Here is a 17,884-nt window from a genome sequence, read left to right as displayed (position 1 = left end):
TCTTAAAAGAACTAGATTTTCTTTTTTTTAAACTCTAGAAGCAATATAATTCATCTAATCAAAACACATCAGATCTAAGAACTCAAAAAAGAATAATAACCCACAAGTGTTTTAAAAATCCTATCATATACAATAGCCATCTACACGTAACCTGAAACAAAGATAGACTTCTATAATTATGAATTGTACCTAAGATTTATATAGTTAACATGACAAAGAGAAACACCAGTTAAATAGTCCCTTTGGGTTTCCAGTAACATCTGAATAAAGCTCTTACTTGAGCTGCAGCTTCCTCATAACCAGTGGTGCCATTTATCTGTCCAGCAAAGAAGAGCCGTTGAACCAAATGACTCTCAAGGGAAGGAGTGATTTGACGAGGATCTAAGTAATCATACTGAACACCATAGCCTGTTCAAAGAATAAATGGCATAAAATAAGTAAAAACAGATGAACTGCCCTCAAAGTAGAGATATAAAGATTACTATTAAATGTCCCTCGAAAACAAAAGACTACTTAACATCTGTACATGTTGCGTTTCATTCTCTGAAGCTCTAATTAACAATGAGAGCAGCAAAGACCTCCTCACTAATAGCTAAAGCAATGCTGAGTAAACACTGAATGGTGGCTGTAGCCCTCTTACCTGGCTGAATCATTTTAGCTTTCTCTAGGCCTCTGATGCATGTAATCATTTTCTCTTGTAACTCAGCTGGTAGCGTCACAGATAAACCTTGAGGATAGATGAGGTCAGAATCCATTCCTTCAGGTTCTAACCAAACCTGATGCAGACGATTCGGAAAACGCAAAACCTTTGATTCAATGGAGGGACAGTATCTAGAAATTATATATATATAATAAAATGAACATAAAAGTGGTGACATCATTCCTTAAAGTAATTGAGCACTGATGTTTTGTCCTTACCGGGGTCCTCTTGTAGTTTCCTTAACATGACTATTAAGGTGAAGGTTCTCAAGCACAATCTTATCCACTTTTGGGTTGGTGTGAGTCAAATAACATGGCAGCTGATCTTCTGGCTAAAAAACAATAACCAGAATACTGTTTTATTTCTCTACTAGTTTGCCTCTTATCCAAATAAATTCTACTTGATATTTACTCACTTTAAGCATTAAATTTATTAAATTTATGCATGACGCCCAGTATTACTTATAAAGTATTCTTGCCCAAAATGAATAAATAACCCAAAAGATAAACCGAAATCTAGGCAAACTTCTAGATCTAACTACCAGTTTATAGGAAAGACAGAAGCAGCAGAGGGATACAATCAGATACATCAAGAAGATGGGAGCTTCTAGAGAGCAAATTTTTTCTGTACATAAATGTTATAAAGAAAACAGGGAGGGGCTGGGGCTGTAGCTCAGTGGTAAAGCACTTTCCTTGCATGTGTGAGCTGCTGGGTTTGATCCCCAGCACCACATAAAAATAAAGATACCGTGTATTCATCTACAACTAAAAAAAAGAAAATAAGGAAGTAATTATAAAACATCCTAGGCTGGGGTTGTGGCTCAGTGGTAGATTGCTTGCCTTGCACATGTGAAGCACTGGGTTTGATTCTCAGCACCACATAAAAATAAATAATACAATAAAGACATTGGGTCCATCTATAACTAAAAAAATTTTAAAAAAATAAAATAAAACATCCTTCAATGCATGTGTGGACCTGGTTCAAATAAAATAACTGTAAAAATTATTTCAGAGGCTGGGTATAGTGGTACATGCTATAATCATACCAACTTGGGAGGCAGGAAGATCATTAGTTCGAGGCCAACCTGGGCAATTTAGTGATAACCTGTCTCAAAATTTAAAAAATAGCCAGGCATGGTGGAGCATGCCTGCAAACCCAGTGGCTAGGGAGGCTGATACAAGAGCTAGCCTCAGGAAAAGTGAGGTGCTAAGCAACTCAGTGAGACCCTGTCTTGAAGTAAAATACAAAATAGAGCTGGGGGTGTGGCTCAGTGGCTGAGTATCCCACCCAAATTCAATCCCTGGCATCCCCCTACACCTCTCATTTTTTTTTTTTTTTTTTAATAAAAGGGGCTGGGGATACACATTCTAAGAAAGTATATATTGTACTTTACCAAAGCAAAAATATAAAAAGTGACTTGGTTAAAATAATAGAATATTTGAAGCCACTCATCAGGACATCACCAAAAACTGGGACAATCAATTGTTAATCCTCAATTCCAAACTCACAATATACATTTTTGTAGGGGAGGCAGTACTGGGTATTGAACCTAGGGCCTACTATATGCTAAGCAAGAGCTCTTCCCCTGAGATACATTGCCATCCCTTTTAAAATATTTTAGCCAGAGATGGTGGCACTTGGTTGTAACACCAGCAATCTGGGAGGCTGAGGCAGGGGGATCAGAAATTTGAGGCCATGTATAACTAATTAAAACAAATAAAAAATTAAAAAAAAAAAAAGAAAAGAAAAAGATGGGGCTGGGGATGTGGCTCAAGTGGTAGCGCGCTTGCCTGGCATGCGTGAGGCCCAGGTTCGATCCTCAGCACCACATATAAACAAAAATGTTGTGTCCGCCGAAAACCAAAAATAAATATTAAAATTCTCTCTCTCTCTCTCTCTTAAAAAAAAAAGAAAAAGAAAAAAAGAAAAAAAAAAAAGAAAAAGAAAAGTTTGAGGCCAACCTGAGCAACTTAGCAAGGTCCTATGCAATTTTGCAAGACCTTGTCTCAATATAAAAAAATAAAAAGGGCTGGGGTAAAGTGCCCTGGGGTTCAATCTTAGTACCAATAAATAAATAAACAGATAAATATTGATATTGAGGGATTAAACGCAGGGGCACTTTGTCACTGAGCCACATCCCCAGCCCTTTTTATTTTGAGACAAGGTCTTATTAAATTGCTTAGGAACTGGCTAACTTGCTAAGGTGTGGCATGGGAACTTGTAATCCTCCTGTCTGAGGCTCCAAGTTGCTGGGATTACATGTGTGTATAACTGCACCCAGTTAAAAAGTTTATTTTGAGACAAGGTATTACTAAATTGCAAACAGTGGCCCAAAACATGCAATCCTCCTAATCCAGCCTCCCGAATAGCTGAGATTACAGGCATATACCACCTCAAACAGCTTACTTTTTTCCAAAACTCAAAAGATAAGCAAAAGCAGCCTGGGGGCTGGATGTGTGGCTCAAGCAGTAGCGCGCTCGCCTGGCATGCGTGCGGCCCGGGTTCGATCCTCAGCACCACATACCAACAAAGATGCTGTGTCCGCCGAGAACTAAAAAATAAATATTAAAAATTCTCTCTCTCTCTCTCTCTCCTCTCACTCTCTCTTTAAAAGAAAAAAAGCAGCCTGTATTCTTCAAAAATGTCAGTTTCATAAAGATTGGCGAACTGGTCACATTGAAGAGATTATAGAGAGAAATGACAATTAAAAACAATGCATGATCCTAGATTGGAAAAAATAAAAAGGTCACTGGACTATATTGGAAAAATCATCAAAATTTGACTATGGATTTTATATTAGATAGCAGTACTGTATCAGTGTTAAAAAAAATCCTCATATTTCAAAATTACACTGAGGTTATAAAAGGATGTTTTTTGTGTTTAGTTCAGATATGAACTGAAGTAGAGGCCAAGGCTCATAATCTCTGTAACTTAATCTCAAATGTTCTCTAGGAGGAAAATATATGTGTATATTACTGTCTTATACATTAAATATGTGCATTAATATCTACATGTCTACCTCTATACGTACTGAGATTAATATAGCAAAATATTCCCAATGGGCAACTTTAATGATTTATAAGAGTTTGTTATAATCATCTTACTATTTTTCTGTAAGTCTGAAATTGCTTCAAAAAGTTTAATTTACAAAATATGTAAAGTTATAGAAGTAATAAAATTAAAAATTTACAGGGAAATACCAGTTAGCCAAATTAGCTAATACTTTTAAAAATTGCTTCTTTATTCCTAAAAATAACCACTAGCTTTTGAGAGATGCCAGTGATTCTTCAACAGATTTGTGTTTTCTGCTTTTCATACAGTAGTGATAGCACCCGCGATAGATGACTCATGCTATTGACACTTTGTGCAACAGTAACGTGTGTATGAGCAACTTTCTTGAGAAACAGAAATCAAAGACCTGAGTTTTCACTAACTGGAATTTATTCTTTACTTTATTGTTGCAAAATAAAAAGCATCATAAAAATAAATAAATAAATAAATAAATAAATAAATAAGATTCCTTCTTTATACCGTAAATAATAGTGATGCAAATTGTTGTCAAAAAAGAAAATAAGTTAGTATACCTCCTGCTGCAAATAGACAATATCAATTAAGTGAAATTTTCATAAATCATCTTACCTTAATCCACACTGCCTTGTTGACAAAGCTGAATGGGATAGATGGATTATCTGGTGTCTGCTTATTTAGAATACTGAAATTAATGGTCTCTTTGGCAATTCGGGGTGGAGTCCCAGTCTTTAACCTTCCCATCACAAAACCCAACTTCTCTAGAGTCTGAGCCAACCCTATAGAAGGCTGATCCCCCAAACGTCCTGCTGGATGCATCTCCAATCCAATTACAATCATGCCTCTCAGAAATGTTCCAGTAGTCAGAATCACACTCTCTGCATATACTATGCTTCCATCCACTAAATGACAGAAAAGAAAGAGTAAAATTGTTTTTGAATTACCACAGATCAAATGGAATGTGATTATTTTACATTGGAACTACAGAAAAAATTTCTCAATTTAGACACTTGAGAATTATGTGTGTATGTGTGTGTGTGTGGTGCTAGGGTTTGAACCCAGAACCTCACAAATGTTAGCAAGTACTCTACCAATGAGCAACACCCTCAGTCCTTTTTACTTTTTATTTTGAGACAGGGTGTCGCTTTGTTGAATAGCTTGGCCTAGAACTTGCATTCCTCCTGCCTCAGCCTTTTGAGTCATTGGGATTACAGGTGTGCACCACTGCAACTAGTTTTTTTAATATTTGCTTTTCTTCTGTTTCTTTTCCAAGTTTTATTAAGGTATGATTAATAAATAAAAAACTACATATTTAATGTGTACAACATGGTGTTTTATGCTATGTCTGTGTCACCACTCCCATGATCAAGCTAATTAATATACTTACTACCTCAGAGTTACAAATTTTTGAGTGTGTGGTAAGATCATTTAAAATCCAGTCCCTTAGAAAATTTTATGTATAAAATATAGTATTATTAATTATAGTTATCATGTATTGGACATTAGATCTCTATAGAATATTTATCTTTTTTTTTTTTTTTTTTAAAAGACTGTCTGGCCATGTTGTCCCCAGGCTGGCCTTGAACTTTGATCCTCTACCTCAACCTCTTAAGTAACTGGGAAGACAGGCAAGTGCCACCACACCTAGATTTAACTTATTATTTTTTAATATTTTAGTTGTTGATGGGTCTTTCTTTCCTTCTCTCCTCCTCTTCCTTTCCTTTCCCTTCCCCTTCCTCCCTTTCTCTCTTTTGATGTGGTGCTCAGAATTGAATCCAGTGCCTCACACATGATAGGCAAGCACTCTACCACTGAGCTACAACCCCAACTTATTTTTAACGTCCCCTAAGCAGGGTGCATTATTCCTGAAGCCATTTTAATACCAGGTTGCGATCTGGTAGGGAAACCACAATGTGTTATCCCAACTCATACGTTCCTAAAACCAACCTCAGCAACTTAGCAAAACCCTGTCTCAAAAAAAAAAAAAAAAAAAAAAAAAAAGGGTTGGGTATGGCTCAGTGGTTAAAAACCCTGGGTTTAATCCCTGGTACCAAAAAAAACAAAACCCGAACAAACAACAACAACAAAACCCCCAAAGAAATTAGTTGGAAGAATGGTAACTGACTTAGTAGAGGGAAGAGAGCTATAATTCAAGCAGCTGATAGAAGATACCAGTAAGAATGAACTAATTGCCTTGCAAAGGCTCAGAAATTGCAGAACTGAGAATGAGAACTTAAGAATGTAGTAATAATGCTGGAGGCTAAAATAAAAAATAGTTTCAAATCTACACACTGAAGATTTGTCTCCAGATTTATCTTTCAGGAAATGAGACTTAAGCTAATCAGGAGTTATTTTATGTTAATTTAGACAGTATAAAGAAAAACTGTATTAGCCGGGCGCTAATACCACAAAGACAAAACCCCTGTATTGTTAGGCCTATAAAATATAGACAAAAATAATATATATAAAAATTAAATAACAGGAGTACAAATGACTTAAGGTAGATTGTTCTATAATAATACAAGTAATCATTAAATCCAGAGGAGAAAGGAAGTGGGGGTAAGAAAAGGAAATAAATGAAAGGATATAAAGCTAATTTAGTAATTATTCACAGAGAGAATTCAGTAAACACTAATTGAAAAAGAAATTTATGCAAAATATGTAAAACCATAGTTACTGGGATAAGGATACAGCTCAGTGATAGAACACTTGCCTAGCATGCCTAAGACCCTGGATTCTATCCCTGGCACCACAAAGGAAAAAAATAAATCATAGTAATTAATGTAATCCCTATAACAAACAAAACCACAAATTTTAGAAACAATATAGTCTTCAAAAGCAAAACAAATATAGATCAAGTGAAAAAAAAAATTGGTTTGAAAAATACACCAGATGAACCTTATAGCTTAGAAATTAAAAAAACCAAGAAAAAGTTATGCCACAAATATAATGTATATAATGTAGATAATAGTCTATTTTATCATTTACTACCATAAAATTATATATATATATATATATATATATATATATATATATATATAATAAAAAGTTAAAATTTATCCAAACATACCCACACACAGATGGGGGTACAGTTCATGGGTAGAGTTCTTGCCTGGCATGTGTAAGGCTCTGGGTTCAACTGCTAGCAACACACACACACACACACACACACACACACACACACAAACCTTTACACAGCATACACAGCATCATTCTTAGTAAAGAGAAATGTAAACAAAGATGCCGTATTAAATCATAATTGAGAAAAATTAATTTTTAGCTACCTCCTATTGCTATTTATTGAAGTGAACTTGGTGAGGCTAATCAATTCACATGAGTAGTTCATCTTTTTAGTAATTGTATATGGCAATAAAAAGTGATCTCTCGTAGTTCTCTATTTTTCACCATATGCAAAATATATGTAACAGAAAAAATACGTGTGTATGTGTTAATAACTGCTTACTTATTGGTAAAGCTTTTGGTTAATAGTTACCAATAAAACTTTGAAAGTCCAAAGTTATTTGAGAATTTTTGACTGCTTAGGAGTTAGAAAGGGTTGTTCAAGGGTCAACTGTGTATAAGCAGACAAAAAGACCACACAAGGGCTGGGGTTGTGGCTCAGTGGTAGAGCACTCGAGTAGCACATGCAAGGCCCTGGGTTTGATCCTCAACACCATGTAAAAATAAACAAATAAAATAAAGGTATTGTGTCCAACTACAACTTAAAAAAAAAAAAAAACACACACAGGAAACTAATAGCAGCAGATGCTCTTGAGATAGAGAACTAGTTGGCTAGCCAGGCATGGTAGCACATGCTTGTAATCCTAGCAGCTCAGGAGGTTAAAGCAGAAGAATCAGATGTTCAGACAGCCTCAGCAACTTAGCAAGGCCCTAAGAAACTCAGGGAGACCCTTCCCAAAATAAAAAATAAAAAGGGCTACAGATGCATTCAGTGATAAAGCGCCTTTGGTTTAATCCCCAGTACTGCCAAAATAAAATAAAATAAAATAAAAAAGAAAATGACAAAAAAATGAAAATAGAATATATTAAATGAAACCCCCAGAGAACCAATAGAAAAAGAAAAAAAAAAAAAAAACAGAGAAGAAATACCCCAACAAGGGCATAGATTTATAGATTAAAAGGAAACACTAAGTACCCCTATCACAATGAATAAACAGAGTACACTGAGGGACAACATCTTTAAATATCAGAACACCAGAGACAAATAAGACACTAAAGCTTTCAGAGAGAGAAAAAAGACCTACACATGAAAAAAATTTAAATCAATATAGCATTGAGCTTCTCAATAAGCAAAACCAGAAGCTAGAAGACAGTGGTGCCAGATTGTCAAAACTCTGAAGAGAGGGCTGGGGTTGTAGATCAGTGGTAGAGAGCTTGCCTAGCACATGTGAGGCATTGGATTTGAGTCTCAGCACCAAATAAAAAAAAAAACAAATCAAATAAACTTATCAAACAAACAAAAAAACTCGAAAAAAGGGCTAACCTTGAATTCTCTACTAGCCCCAAATTAAGAGTCATACCTGAGAGAAGAATAACATATTTTTTTTTTTTAAAGAGAGAGAGACAGAGAGAGAGAGAATTTTAATATTTTATTTTTCTTAGTTTTCGGCAGACACAACATCTTTGTTTGTATGTGGTGCTGAGGATCGAACCCGGGCCGCACGCATGCCAGGTGAGCCGCTACCGCTTGAGCCACATCCCCAGCCCAGAATAACATATTTTTAGAATATATAAAGACAAAAAAAATTACCTCCCATGCATCTTTTCTTAGCAAGCTCCTAGAAGATGTGCTCCAGTAAAAATGAGGTAGTAAGGAAGAGACAGGAGCTCTAAGAAACAAGGGATATAACAGCAAAGTAGTGAAAGGAAGTCTCAAAATATATCTGTGCAGGCCTCAGGAGCAATAGTCCTGATTATAGAAAAGAGGGTTCAGGGGCTAAAGAAATTGATTTCTCTGGGAGGGAAGCATCAAAAAAGAAAATTAGAATGGGAAGATTACTTGATATTTAAGTATTAACAAAATGATATTTGGACATGATAGTTCATGCTTATAATCCCAGATTCTTGAGGGGATGAAATAATAAGATCACTTGAATCTGAGGTCAGCCTGGGCCACACAGTGAGTGAGACCCTGTCTTGGAAAACAACCAAGAAAAGAAAGAGGAAAAAAAAAAAAAAAAAAAAAAGAGGAGGAAGAAACATAAAGGAAGGTAAACAATACTATGCCATTTGGGTAGTGAAAAATATTTAAATAATCACAACAGTGTAAATACCATTTATTTATCAAAAATTGTGGCATAACTGGAGCTATGAGGAGTGGTAGAATTCATGCATGCGCAGTGTGCATAATACCCTGGTTTAATCCTCAGCACCAAAAAAAGAGAAGAACAAAAGGATTGGTATATAGTTTAGTGGCAAAGTGCCCCTCAGTTCAATCCTTGGTACCAAAAAGAAAAAGAAAAATATCAAAAGAAAATAAATATGGGTGTATATATACCAGAAGTGACCAAAAAAAAAAAAAAAAAAAAAAGTTGAAGTAGCTCTCTCTAGGGAGGGAGGTAGTGGTTTTCATTACTTTTCCAAACTAAAGAATTGTATATATATATATATTTGAGAGAGAGAGAGAGAGAGAGAGAAATTTTTTTAATATTTATTTTTTAGTTTTCGGTGGACACAACATCTTTGTTTGTATGTAGTGCTGAGGATCGAACCCAGGCCGCACGCATGCCAGGCAAGCGCGCTACTGCTTGAGCCACATCCCCAGCCCCAAGAATTATGTTTAATTAAAAAAAAAAAAAAAAGAAAAAAGAAAAACCAGGAGAAAAAAGACAATTAAGCAGGCTATGAAGTTCTATGCTAACATAGCATTTGAACTTGACTGAGCTTCATTATGTTCAAAATTAAAAGAGAAATACGATCATTTATGTAGTTTTTTAAATCGAAACAGAGAAAACACAACAATGAAACATTTCCATATTTTGCTCTATAATAAAGTTCTCACATGGAGTTTGATACAATGTTATTACCATCTCTAACTAGTACAATACCTACTCAAAACAACACCACTGACACGGCATTTCCCAGCATGTTCAGGTTCTGGTTCCTCAAGAATAAGATCTTCTACAGCTCCCTCCCGAACAGTAAGCTGTGGTGTGTTTAGGATTTCTTTCTGTAAAAAGAGAATGCCAATTGAAACACAGTGGTTAAATAATCATTGTACTTTTTCCTGTTTTCATGTTCTATTCTTACCTGCATGTTTTGTTTATAGAGTTTCCTATCAATTTGAGCTCTCAGTCCCCAAACAGCTGGTCCCTTACGCCGGTTTAAAACTTTGTAATGCACACCAGACTGGTCACAGATTCGAGAACACAGGCCATCCAAGGCATCTACTTCCCTCATTAAATGCCCCTTTCCAATGCCACCAAAGGAAGGATTACAGGACATCTGACCTAAACAGAACAAACAAAACACACATGAGAACCTTGCATATAGTGAGTGTTTAATAAGGACATGTTCATATAGGTGACTAAATCACCTTACACTCACACACACACAAAGAAAATCTGAAACATGCTATAAAGAAAATTCCTAAGTCCCAATGGGATGCAACAGTTGTCTAGGGTATCCACAAAAACAAACAACTACCTGAACTTTTTTTTAAATCTTTTTCTTTGATACACATTTTTACTGTTTCATTAGGTTGTCTTTTCCAATAAAACATGGAATCTCATAAAATCTTCCTAAATCAAGCACACTTTTAAGAAGTTCCATGGCACTGGCTCATTGTTATCATCAATTACGTCTCATAAATGCCATCTACTGCTTTCCTTTTATTTCTTAGAAACAATTAAATCATAAGTAGAGACCATATCTTATGCCTTCCCTTTAAATCTACTCAGTCTTATTTGGAAGTCTAAACGTATATGATTACCTCAAAGATTTTTATGGGAAGTTCAGGGATGGGAAAGTTTCACAACATCTGTACATCAATTGGAGTCACCATTAAGCTTTCAAAATTTTTTAATGGTCTCTGTGGGGCGGCTGAATAGTGCTGTGGTTAGGAGCATTTTGAGTGTGTCTAGGAGAAATATGTTAAAGAGATCTGGCTCAATTTCTAGATCTACCACTTATTAGCAATGTGATTTTGGCAAGATACCTATTTTTCTATACTTCTGCTTTCCTACTGTAAAAACAGGAATGATAGTGGTAGTAGACCATTTTCCTATGAAATAGAATTATAATTTTGTTTAGGTAACTCCTCTCCCAATCATCCATGAGACTCTGTGCTCAGGGAATATGACCCATCTGAGTTTAGGAGTAAGTCTTTATTAGTATAATCATGGCAATACCTGCTTTGCCAGATAAAGGGCAATAAGTCATGAAGTGGGAGCTGTTCAGGTCTCTAGGAAAGGGCTATCTCTTTCTCTTTTCTTTCCTTTTTCCTGCAGTAATGGGGATCAGACTCAGAGCCTCACGCAAGCTAAACATACCTAATTTCTACTACTGAGCTACACCCCTAGCCCCCACCCCTCTTTGAAGACATAAAAAGGGGGAAAAATACCCTTCTAAAAGTTGTCAGTGTGGTGCCAGGCATGATGGCACATGCTGGTAATCCCAGGGGCTTGAGAAGCTGAGGGAGGAGGATCACAAGTTCAAAGTCAGCCTCAGGAACTTAGCAAGACCCTATCTAAGAATAAAAAAATAAAAAGGGCTGGGAATGTAGCTTAATGATTAAGCACCCTTGGGTTCAATCCCTGTTACCCTCCACCCCCTCAATATAGATATGACTATATCTAAATGTGATATCTGGAACTATTTGGCAGCCATTTTGTAACCATGAGGACAGCTATCCTGAAGACGAGCCAGATGTGGTGTAATGGAGAAAAAGAAAAAATTTGAATCCTTGGACATTTTTGGTTTGCTAAATTAACAACCTTAGAGGTAATCAATGTGCAAACTTGTTAAATAACAAAGCTTCCCCCCCCCCCTTTTTTTGGTACCAGGGATTGAACTCCCTGAGGCTCATCCTCAACCTTAGTTTTGTATTGTATTTATAGACAGGGTCTCATTTAGTTGCTTAGCACTTTGTTTTTGCTGAGGCTGGCTCTGAACTGTCCATCCTCCTGCCTCAGCCTCTGGAGCCACTGGGATTACAGGCGTGCGCTACCACACCCAGCACAAATTCTTCTTTTTACCCAATCAACTGAAAAAGGATTTTGCTACTTTCAAAATAAGAAAATGTATACAATACATTTAACACAGTGTCTACTGCAGATTAAGCAATAACAATTTACTAATTTTATTTCTCAGATCAGTGTAAAATATTCTTAGCCTATCATTCTTCACTTTAAAAAAAATTTACATAATTTCACTGAGATTTTTTTTTTTTTTTTTTTTGGTGGGGCTGGAGGTTAAATCCAGGGATGTGTTCAAGCTAAGCATGTGTTCTACTAATGAGCTACATCCCCAGCCCTTATATTGAATTTTTTTACAATTATTTTTACTCTAAGATAATTTTCATTACCAGTTACATTAAAGAATCCTCTATACTGACCATTTTCTCAAAATGTATACAAATATTTACAATTTATGCCCTTATATGAACATTAGAAAGGTGTTACACACACTTTGCATAAAATTAATAAGCACAGTGAACATTTTTCATAGTATTGAGTTTATGTATAAGCAACCAATTTGCCAGGCACATAATCCTAGCTACTCTGGAGGTTGAGGAAGATTGTAAATTTCCAGGCCAACCTCGGCAATTTGGGGAGACCCTACTCAAAATAAAAGAAAAAGGGCTGGAGTATAACTCAGTGGTAGAGCACTTGCCTATTGTGTCGTGGGTTTGATCCCCAGTACTGCCAGGTAGATAAATAAATTGCAATCAATTTGTACCCCCAAGTGCTCAAGTCAATATATTATTTCACATTAAAATGTTTAATATTTTATTATACAAACATGAAAATCAAAAACTAGAGAGAATAATTAATTCCCAGTTATCAATTCAGATGCAATCTTACACCATTTACCACTGTACTCCCCCCTACTCCCAGACAACATATTAACTGTATATATATCAGACAAGCACTTTTTGCTTAGAATAAACAAAATACACATACAAAAATAATTTAATCACACACAAAATTCTGAACTGTTTGCTAATGAATTAGTAACTAAAATAAAAACTAGAAATATGGAAAGATATTGTGAAGCTTTTTATCCCCTATTACTCTGTACCACTTTCAAGCAATAATCTTCCCAGCTTTAGAAAAGACACATTTTAGATACTTTTAGATCAGAATCCAGTGGTTTACCTGTGAGATTCTGCTTGGAAAACATAAATTTTATTAAATATAAATAAAACTGGTGAATGGAAACGTTACTTTCTAGCTCTCCACTGTTACCATTATTCCATGTTGTTTTATATCCACTCAGCTTCACACATTTAAATTACATGTTTGGCTCCGAGAACATTGAAGTTGTGGTCTCTGTTTTAGATATTGTTACTTATCAGAATGAGAGCTTTTAACTCTTATTATACACAATTTAATTTTGTTGTTGTTGTACTAGGGATTGAACCCAGGGGCACTTCAGTACTGAGCCACATCCCCACCTTTTTTATTTTTTTCTTTGAAGACAGGGTCTTACTAAAGTTGCTTTAAAAAATGCAAACAACATTAGAATGTACAATAATCAAAGTAAAATCTTTTTGGAAATCATATAGCCTCTTCTCCCCTAAAAGAATCCCTGTGAAAGGTGTATATTTCTCCAGTTATGAGTAGAGTAATAATTTCTAAAAAGTATTTTAGCATATACAAAATATGGGATTCGTTCACAATTTTATTTACTATTATATTTGCAGTATTGGTGGTTGAACCCGGACCTTGCATATGCTAGGCAAGCACTCCCTCACTGAGCCAAATCCCCAGCCCTTTTTATTTTCTATTTTGAGACTGAGCCTCACTAAATTGCCCAAGCTGACCTCAAACCTGCCTCAGTCTTCTGAGTAGGTGGGATTAAATTCACAACTTTTACAAAAACAGTAAATATTTCAATTACTCCTCATTCCTAAGCAAAAGGCAGGAGGAAAGGCATAGGCACGCATAATTTATAAGATGATGTTTCAGCAAGCATCTAGCATGATGCTAGAATAGTAGTCCTGTTGTAAAAGATGGCCTGACCATCCAATACCCGTTACGAGGGGAGAGGGTAGTAGTGTTCAGGTCCTAAGCGCAAAACTGAGAAATACACATCCATTAGAAATACATGATGCAGTAAATAGTATTGTTATCCAAAGGGCTTCATAAAATTTCAATAAAAAATTAACTGTTCTTTAATAAACGATTGTGAATAATGTCAGTCCACCCTTGATCTGAAGTAACAAAGACAGGAGAGGATAAACTCAACAATGAACTAAGAAGCTGCCGTCAATATTTCTGAAGTTTCTCCTTTCCTGGACGCACCACGCTCTCCCTCTCTCCATCATCCCCGCAAATGAATACTTTGGTCAACAGCAACACTCTGCGGGTCCGAAGAATAGGTTAATACAGAGTTCTAGGGCAGGCCAGCGTGATCCCTGTGACACATTAATAAAAGCTAATACCGCCGGGCGCGGTAGGGCACGCCACAATCCCAGCGGCTCAGTAGGTTGAGGCAGTAGTGATCGCAAGCGCACAGTCTCTGCAATTTAGCCAAGCCCTTAAGCCACTTTTGCAAGATTCTATCTCAAAATAAGAAATAAAACGGCCGGGTATGTGGCTCAGCAATTAAGCACCTCTCGGTTCAATCTCTCATACAAAAAAAAAAAAAAAAAAAAGCTAAAACCACAGAAGTTGGGATTCTCAATAGCTTTGGGAGAAGAGAGAGCTCGCCCACGGGGGGTGTGGAGAGAAGCGGGTATTGACTACTGCGTCCTACGCCAGGCTCCACACCACTCACGCTCCTCACCTATCGTGTCCACGCGGTGCGTGAGAAGTAGGGTCCGGGAGCCGCACCGAGCGGCAGCAGCGGCTGCCTCGGTCCCAGCATGTCCTCCACCTATAACTACCACATCGAAGTGGGGGGAAGGCGCGGCGCTGTCTCGGCTTAACCCGGCAAACGGAAGGTGTTGTTTGGTGAGAGAAGTTGCGACCCTGTGGCCACAGCGCCAGAAGGAGAACATGCTGAGAGAAGACCACAAAAATCCAGACTTTCAAGCAAACACGAGCGAGACGCAAAAAAATCTAGGGGACAGACAATCTACAGGGCGCAGCCATCTTCCCTCTGACGTCATGACGTAGCACTCTACGTCCAGCGTCACCACTGACTGGCTGTTTGGCGCGATTGTAAGATCGGAGACTCTGCCTAATGACGTACGTGACCTAGCGGGTGGGTGCATTCTTTTCCCGTCAACTCCAGTCTTTACGATTACTTACAGCTCTGAGTTGGGGGTTCCCACGGAAGTTCGTGTTTTGGCTCTTCCGGGAGTTGCAGTCATTATTACTAGATGGCCACCCTCGGACAATAAATATGATCGGTTTGACTTACCATCTTCTTTGAATTTTCTGGTACATTATCGTCTTGACTTCAGTTTGTCTATAAAAACTAGAGTCTGAAAATACGAATAGATTCGAAAGAAGTTCAAATATATTGACGGATGAAAGACTCATAGTGGCCTATTAGTGGATTAAATGGTTGGAGACTAAATGTCCTGCTTATGAAATGTAATTTTTTGGGAGTGGTGGGATGGGCCATACCGAGAATTCAACACGGGCACTTGACCACTGAGCCACATCTCCAGCCCTATTTTGTATTTTAAGAGACAGGGTCACACTGAGTTGCTTAGCGCTTCCCCGTGGCTGAGGCTGGCTTAAGACATAAGAGCCCCTGGAGTTACAGTCCTGCTCCTTGGTACCCGGCTTGAAATGTAATATTCTTAAAAATCTTCCTCAGATAGGAAATTTGACTAGGTAGAGAAGCAATCCATGTTGCAGTTTTACTGCTCTGATTATTAAAATTATCAAATATAACGCCAGGCACGGTGGCTCATGCCTGTATCCCAGCTGATCCTGAGGCTGAGGCAGGATTCAGCTCAATCTAGCAAAAGTCTTAACAACAATAACAAAAACCAACTTCATTCCCCAGTACCAGGAAAAAAACTCTCAAATATATCGTTTTGTTATCTTATTGAAAATAAACATTATTTATGTGCAATTTAAACCTTATAGAAATACAAAAGAGTGTAAAGTTAAATGTCACTTTATTTTGAGGGTGGTAATGAGGATTGAACCCAGAGACACTTTAGCACTGAGCAACATCTCTAGTCCTTTTTATTTTTTTCTATTGGAGCAGGGTCTCACTAAGTTGCTGAGGGTTTCTCTATGTTGCCAAGGCTGGACTGGAACTTGAGATCCTTCTGCCTCAGCCTCCTGAGTTGCTGGGATTACAGGCATGGGCCACAGGCACCCACCTTAAAACTTGAAGAGCTAAAGAACCCATAACTTGCCTGACACCTGCAATCCCAGAGACTCCTGAGGCAGGAGGATTGCAAATTAGAGGCCAGCCTGGGCAATTTAGCAAGACCCTGTCTCAGAAATAAAAAGGGCTGGGGATGTAACTCAGTGGTGAAGTGCCCTTGGGTTCAATTCTCAGTAGCACTCACCTCCTCACACAGAATAAAGATGTAAAAATCAAATAAATAAAATATATACACATAAACTAATTTCATGGATTTTCTTACTAGATAAAATCCAAGCTCCACATCAAGACTCAACTAAAAAGTCATTCCCACTGTGATTTGGACACCAGTTTCTGTGGCAAGATTGAGCAAAGAAAGTTTTCCTGGGCTGGGGTTGTGGCTCAGTGGTAAGGTGCTTGCCTAGCATGCATGAAGTACTGGGTTCGATTCTCAGCACCACATACAAATAAATAAAGTAAAGGTCCATTAACAACTAAGAATATTTAAAAAAAGAAAGAAAGTTTTCCTTTTTTTCCCTGGAGTTTTCCTCTTTTGACAGACCAGCAGTAGAATTATTATTTGATCTGGTCTGGTGAATTGTGGCTTGCACATTTTTGGTTGAGCAAACACTAATGGACTGTAGAGGATTTTAGAGATTGTTGGAAGAGAGCTTTAAACTGGTGGTGAAATCATTTACAGGATTCCATGAAAGCAGCCCTTCCCCATGGGTTCCACCTTCTGGGTTTGGAGTCTGGGCAACATGGGAAGTTGGGCCTTGTTCCAGCCTGGGTCATGGCATTGGAGGTGTTCATCTCTTCTGGGAAAGTAGGAACAGGCTGTAGGATTACACTGGGTGGGGGCACTCTGACACTGCCACCTCCTATGATGACTAACCACCTGCTCCAGATCTCCTTTTTTTCATCTCTAGAGGATACATGGCTGCCTCCTTTTTTTTTTTTTTTTTTTTTTTGAAAGGGAGTGTCTTGCTAAGTCACAGGAGGCCTGGTTAAGTTGCTAAAGCTGGCTTGGAACTTGCTATCCATCTTCCTCAGCCTCCCTAGTCACTGGGGTTACTGGCCTGTACCACAGTACCTGGTACTGCCTTCTTGTTAGTTTTTGTGGGGATCACTTTGGTCAATAGGTAACTTAAACGGGCTTGATCCACAGGGATCCCATGGTGGGACTTGGAGAGAGGAGAGGGAAGCAGAAAAAAAGAAAGAGGAAAGAAGGAGAGAAAAGAAAAGAAATCAAGGCATTTTTGTCCATTGTCAGATAAAGGGATAAACACAATGTGATATGTATATACAATGAAATATTATTCAGCCATAAAAAGGAAGCATATTCTCATATATCCTACAATATGGAATAATTTTAAGAGAAATACTGTATGATTCCACTGACTTAAAGTACTAAGGGTAGTAAAATCACAGAAAGAGTGGTGTTTTCCAAGAATTTGGGGGAGGGGGAGTTGTTTAAGATTACAGAATTTCAGTCTTTCAAGACAGAATTGGACTCAGATGGATTCCAACTGGATATGGATTGATAGAGATGGTTCACAATGATGTAAATCTACTTGCTACTGAGTTGTACACTTAAAAATGGTTAAGACAGTTTTTACAAAGTAATCAAGGCTTTCTAAACCCAGAAGTTTCCTGTCTAAAATGTATTTCTGTAAAGGAGGAAGCTTGGTTTTGTAA

General features: G+C 37.4%; 1 protein-coding gene across 2 annotated transcripts in view; it reads right to left on the bottom strand.

Annotated features, from left to right (window-relative positions):
• MTO1 (mitochondrial tRNA translation optimization 1) overlaps positions 1-15,035 on the bottom strand; it is a 29,030-nt gene extending 13,995 nt beyond the window's left edge. For both annotated transcript variants that reach the window (XM_081296700.1, XM_081296699.1), the window contains exons 1-7: positions 14,699-15,035; positions 9,998-10,197; positions 9,800-9,917; positions 4,340-4,629; positions 919-1,031; positions 641-831; positions 278-408 (exon numbers count right to left, since the gene is read on the bottom strand). In XM_081296700.1, the coding sequence (XP_081152826.1) occupies positions 278-408; positions 641-831; positions 919-1,031; positions 4,340-4,629; positions 9,800-9,917; positions 9,998-10,197; positions 14,699-14,912 (1,257 nt within the window). In that variant the 5' untranslated portion in view covers positions 14,913-15,035. The remainder of the gene's footprint in view (positions 1-277; positions 409-640; positions 832-918; positions 1,032-4,339; positions 4,630-9,799; positions 9,918-9,997; positions 10,198-14,698) is intronic.
• Between the last annotated feature and the right edge of the window lie 2,849 nt (positions 15,036-17,884).

Source organism: Spermophilus citellus (genome assembly GCF_964194105.1).
Source record: "Spermophilus citellus genome assembly, chromosome: 5".
Lineage (NCBI taxonomy): Eukaryota > Metazoa > Chordata > Mammalia > Rodentia > Sciuridae > Spermophilus > Spermophilus citellus.
This window is presented reverse-complemented; position numbering and strand designations above follow the sequence as displayed.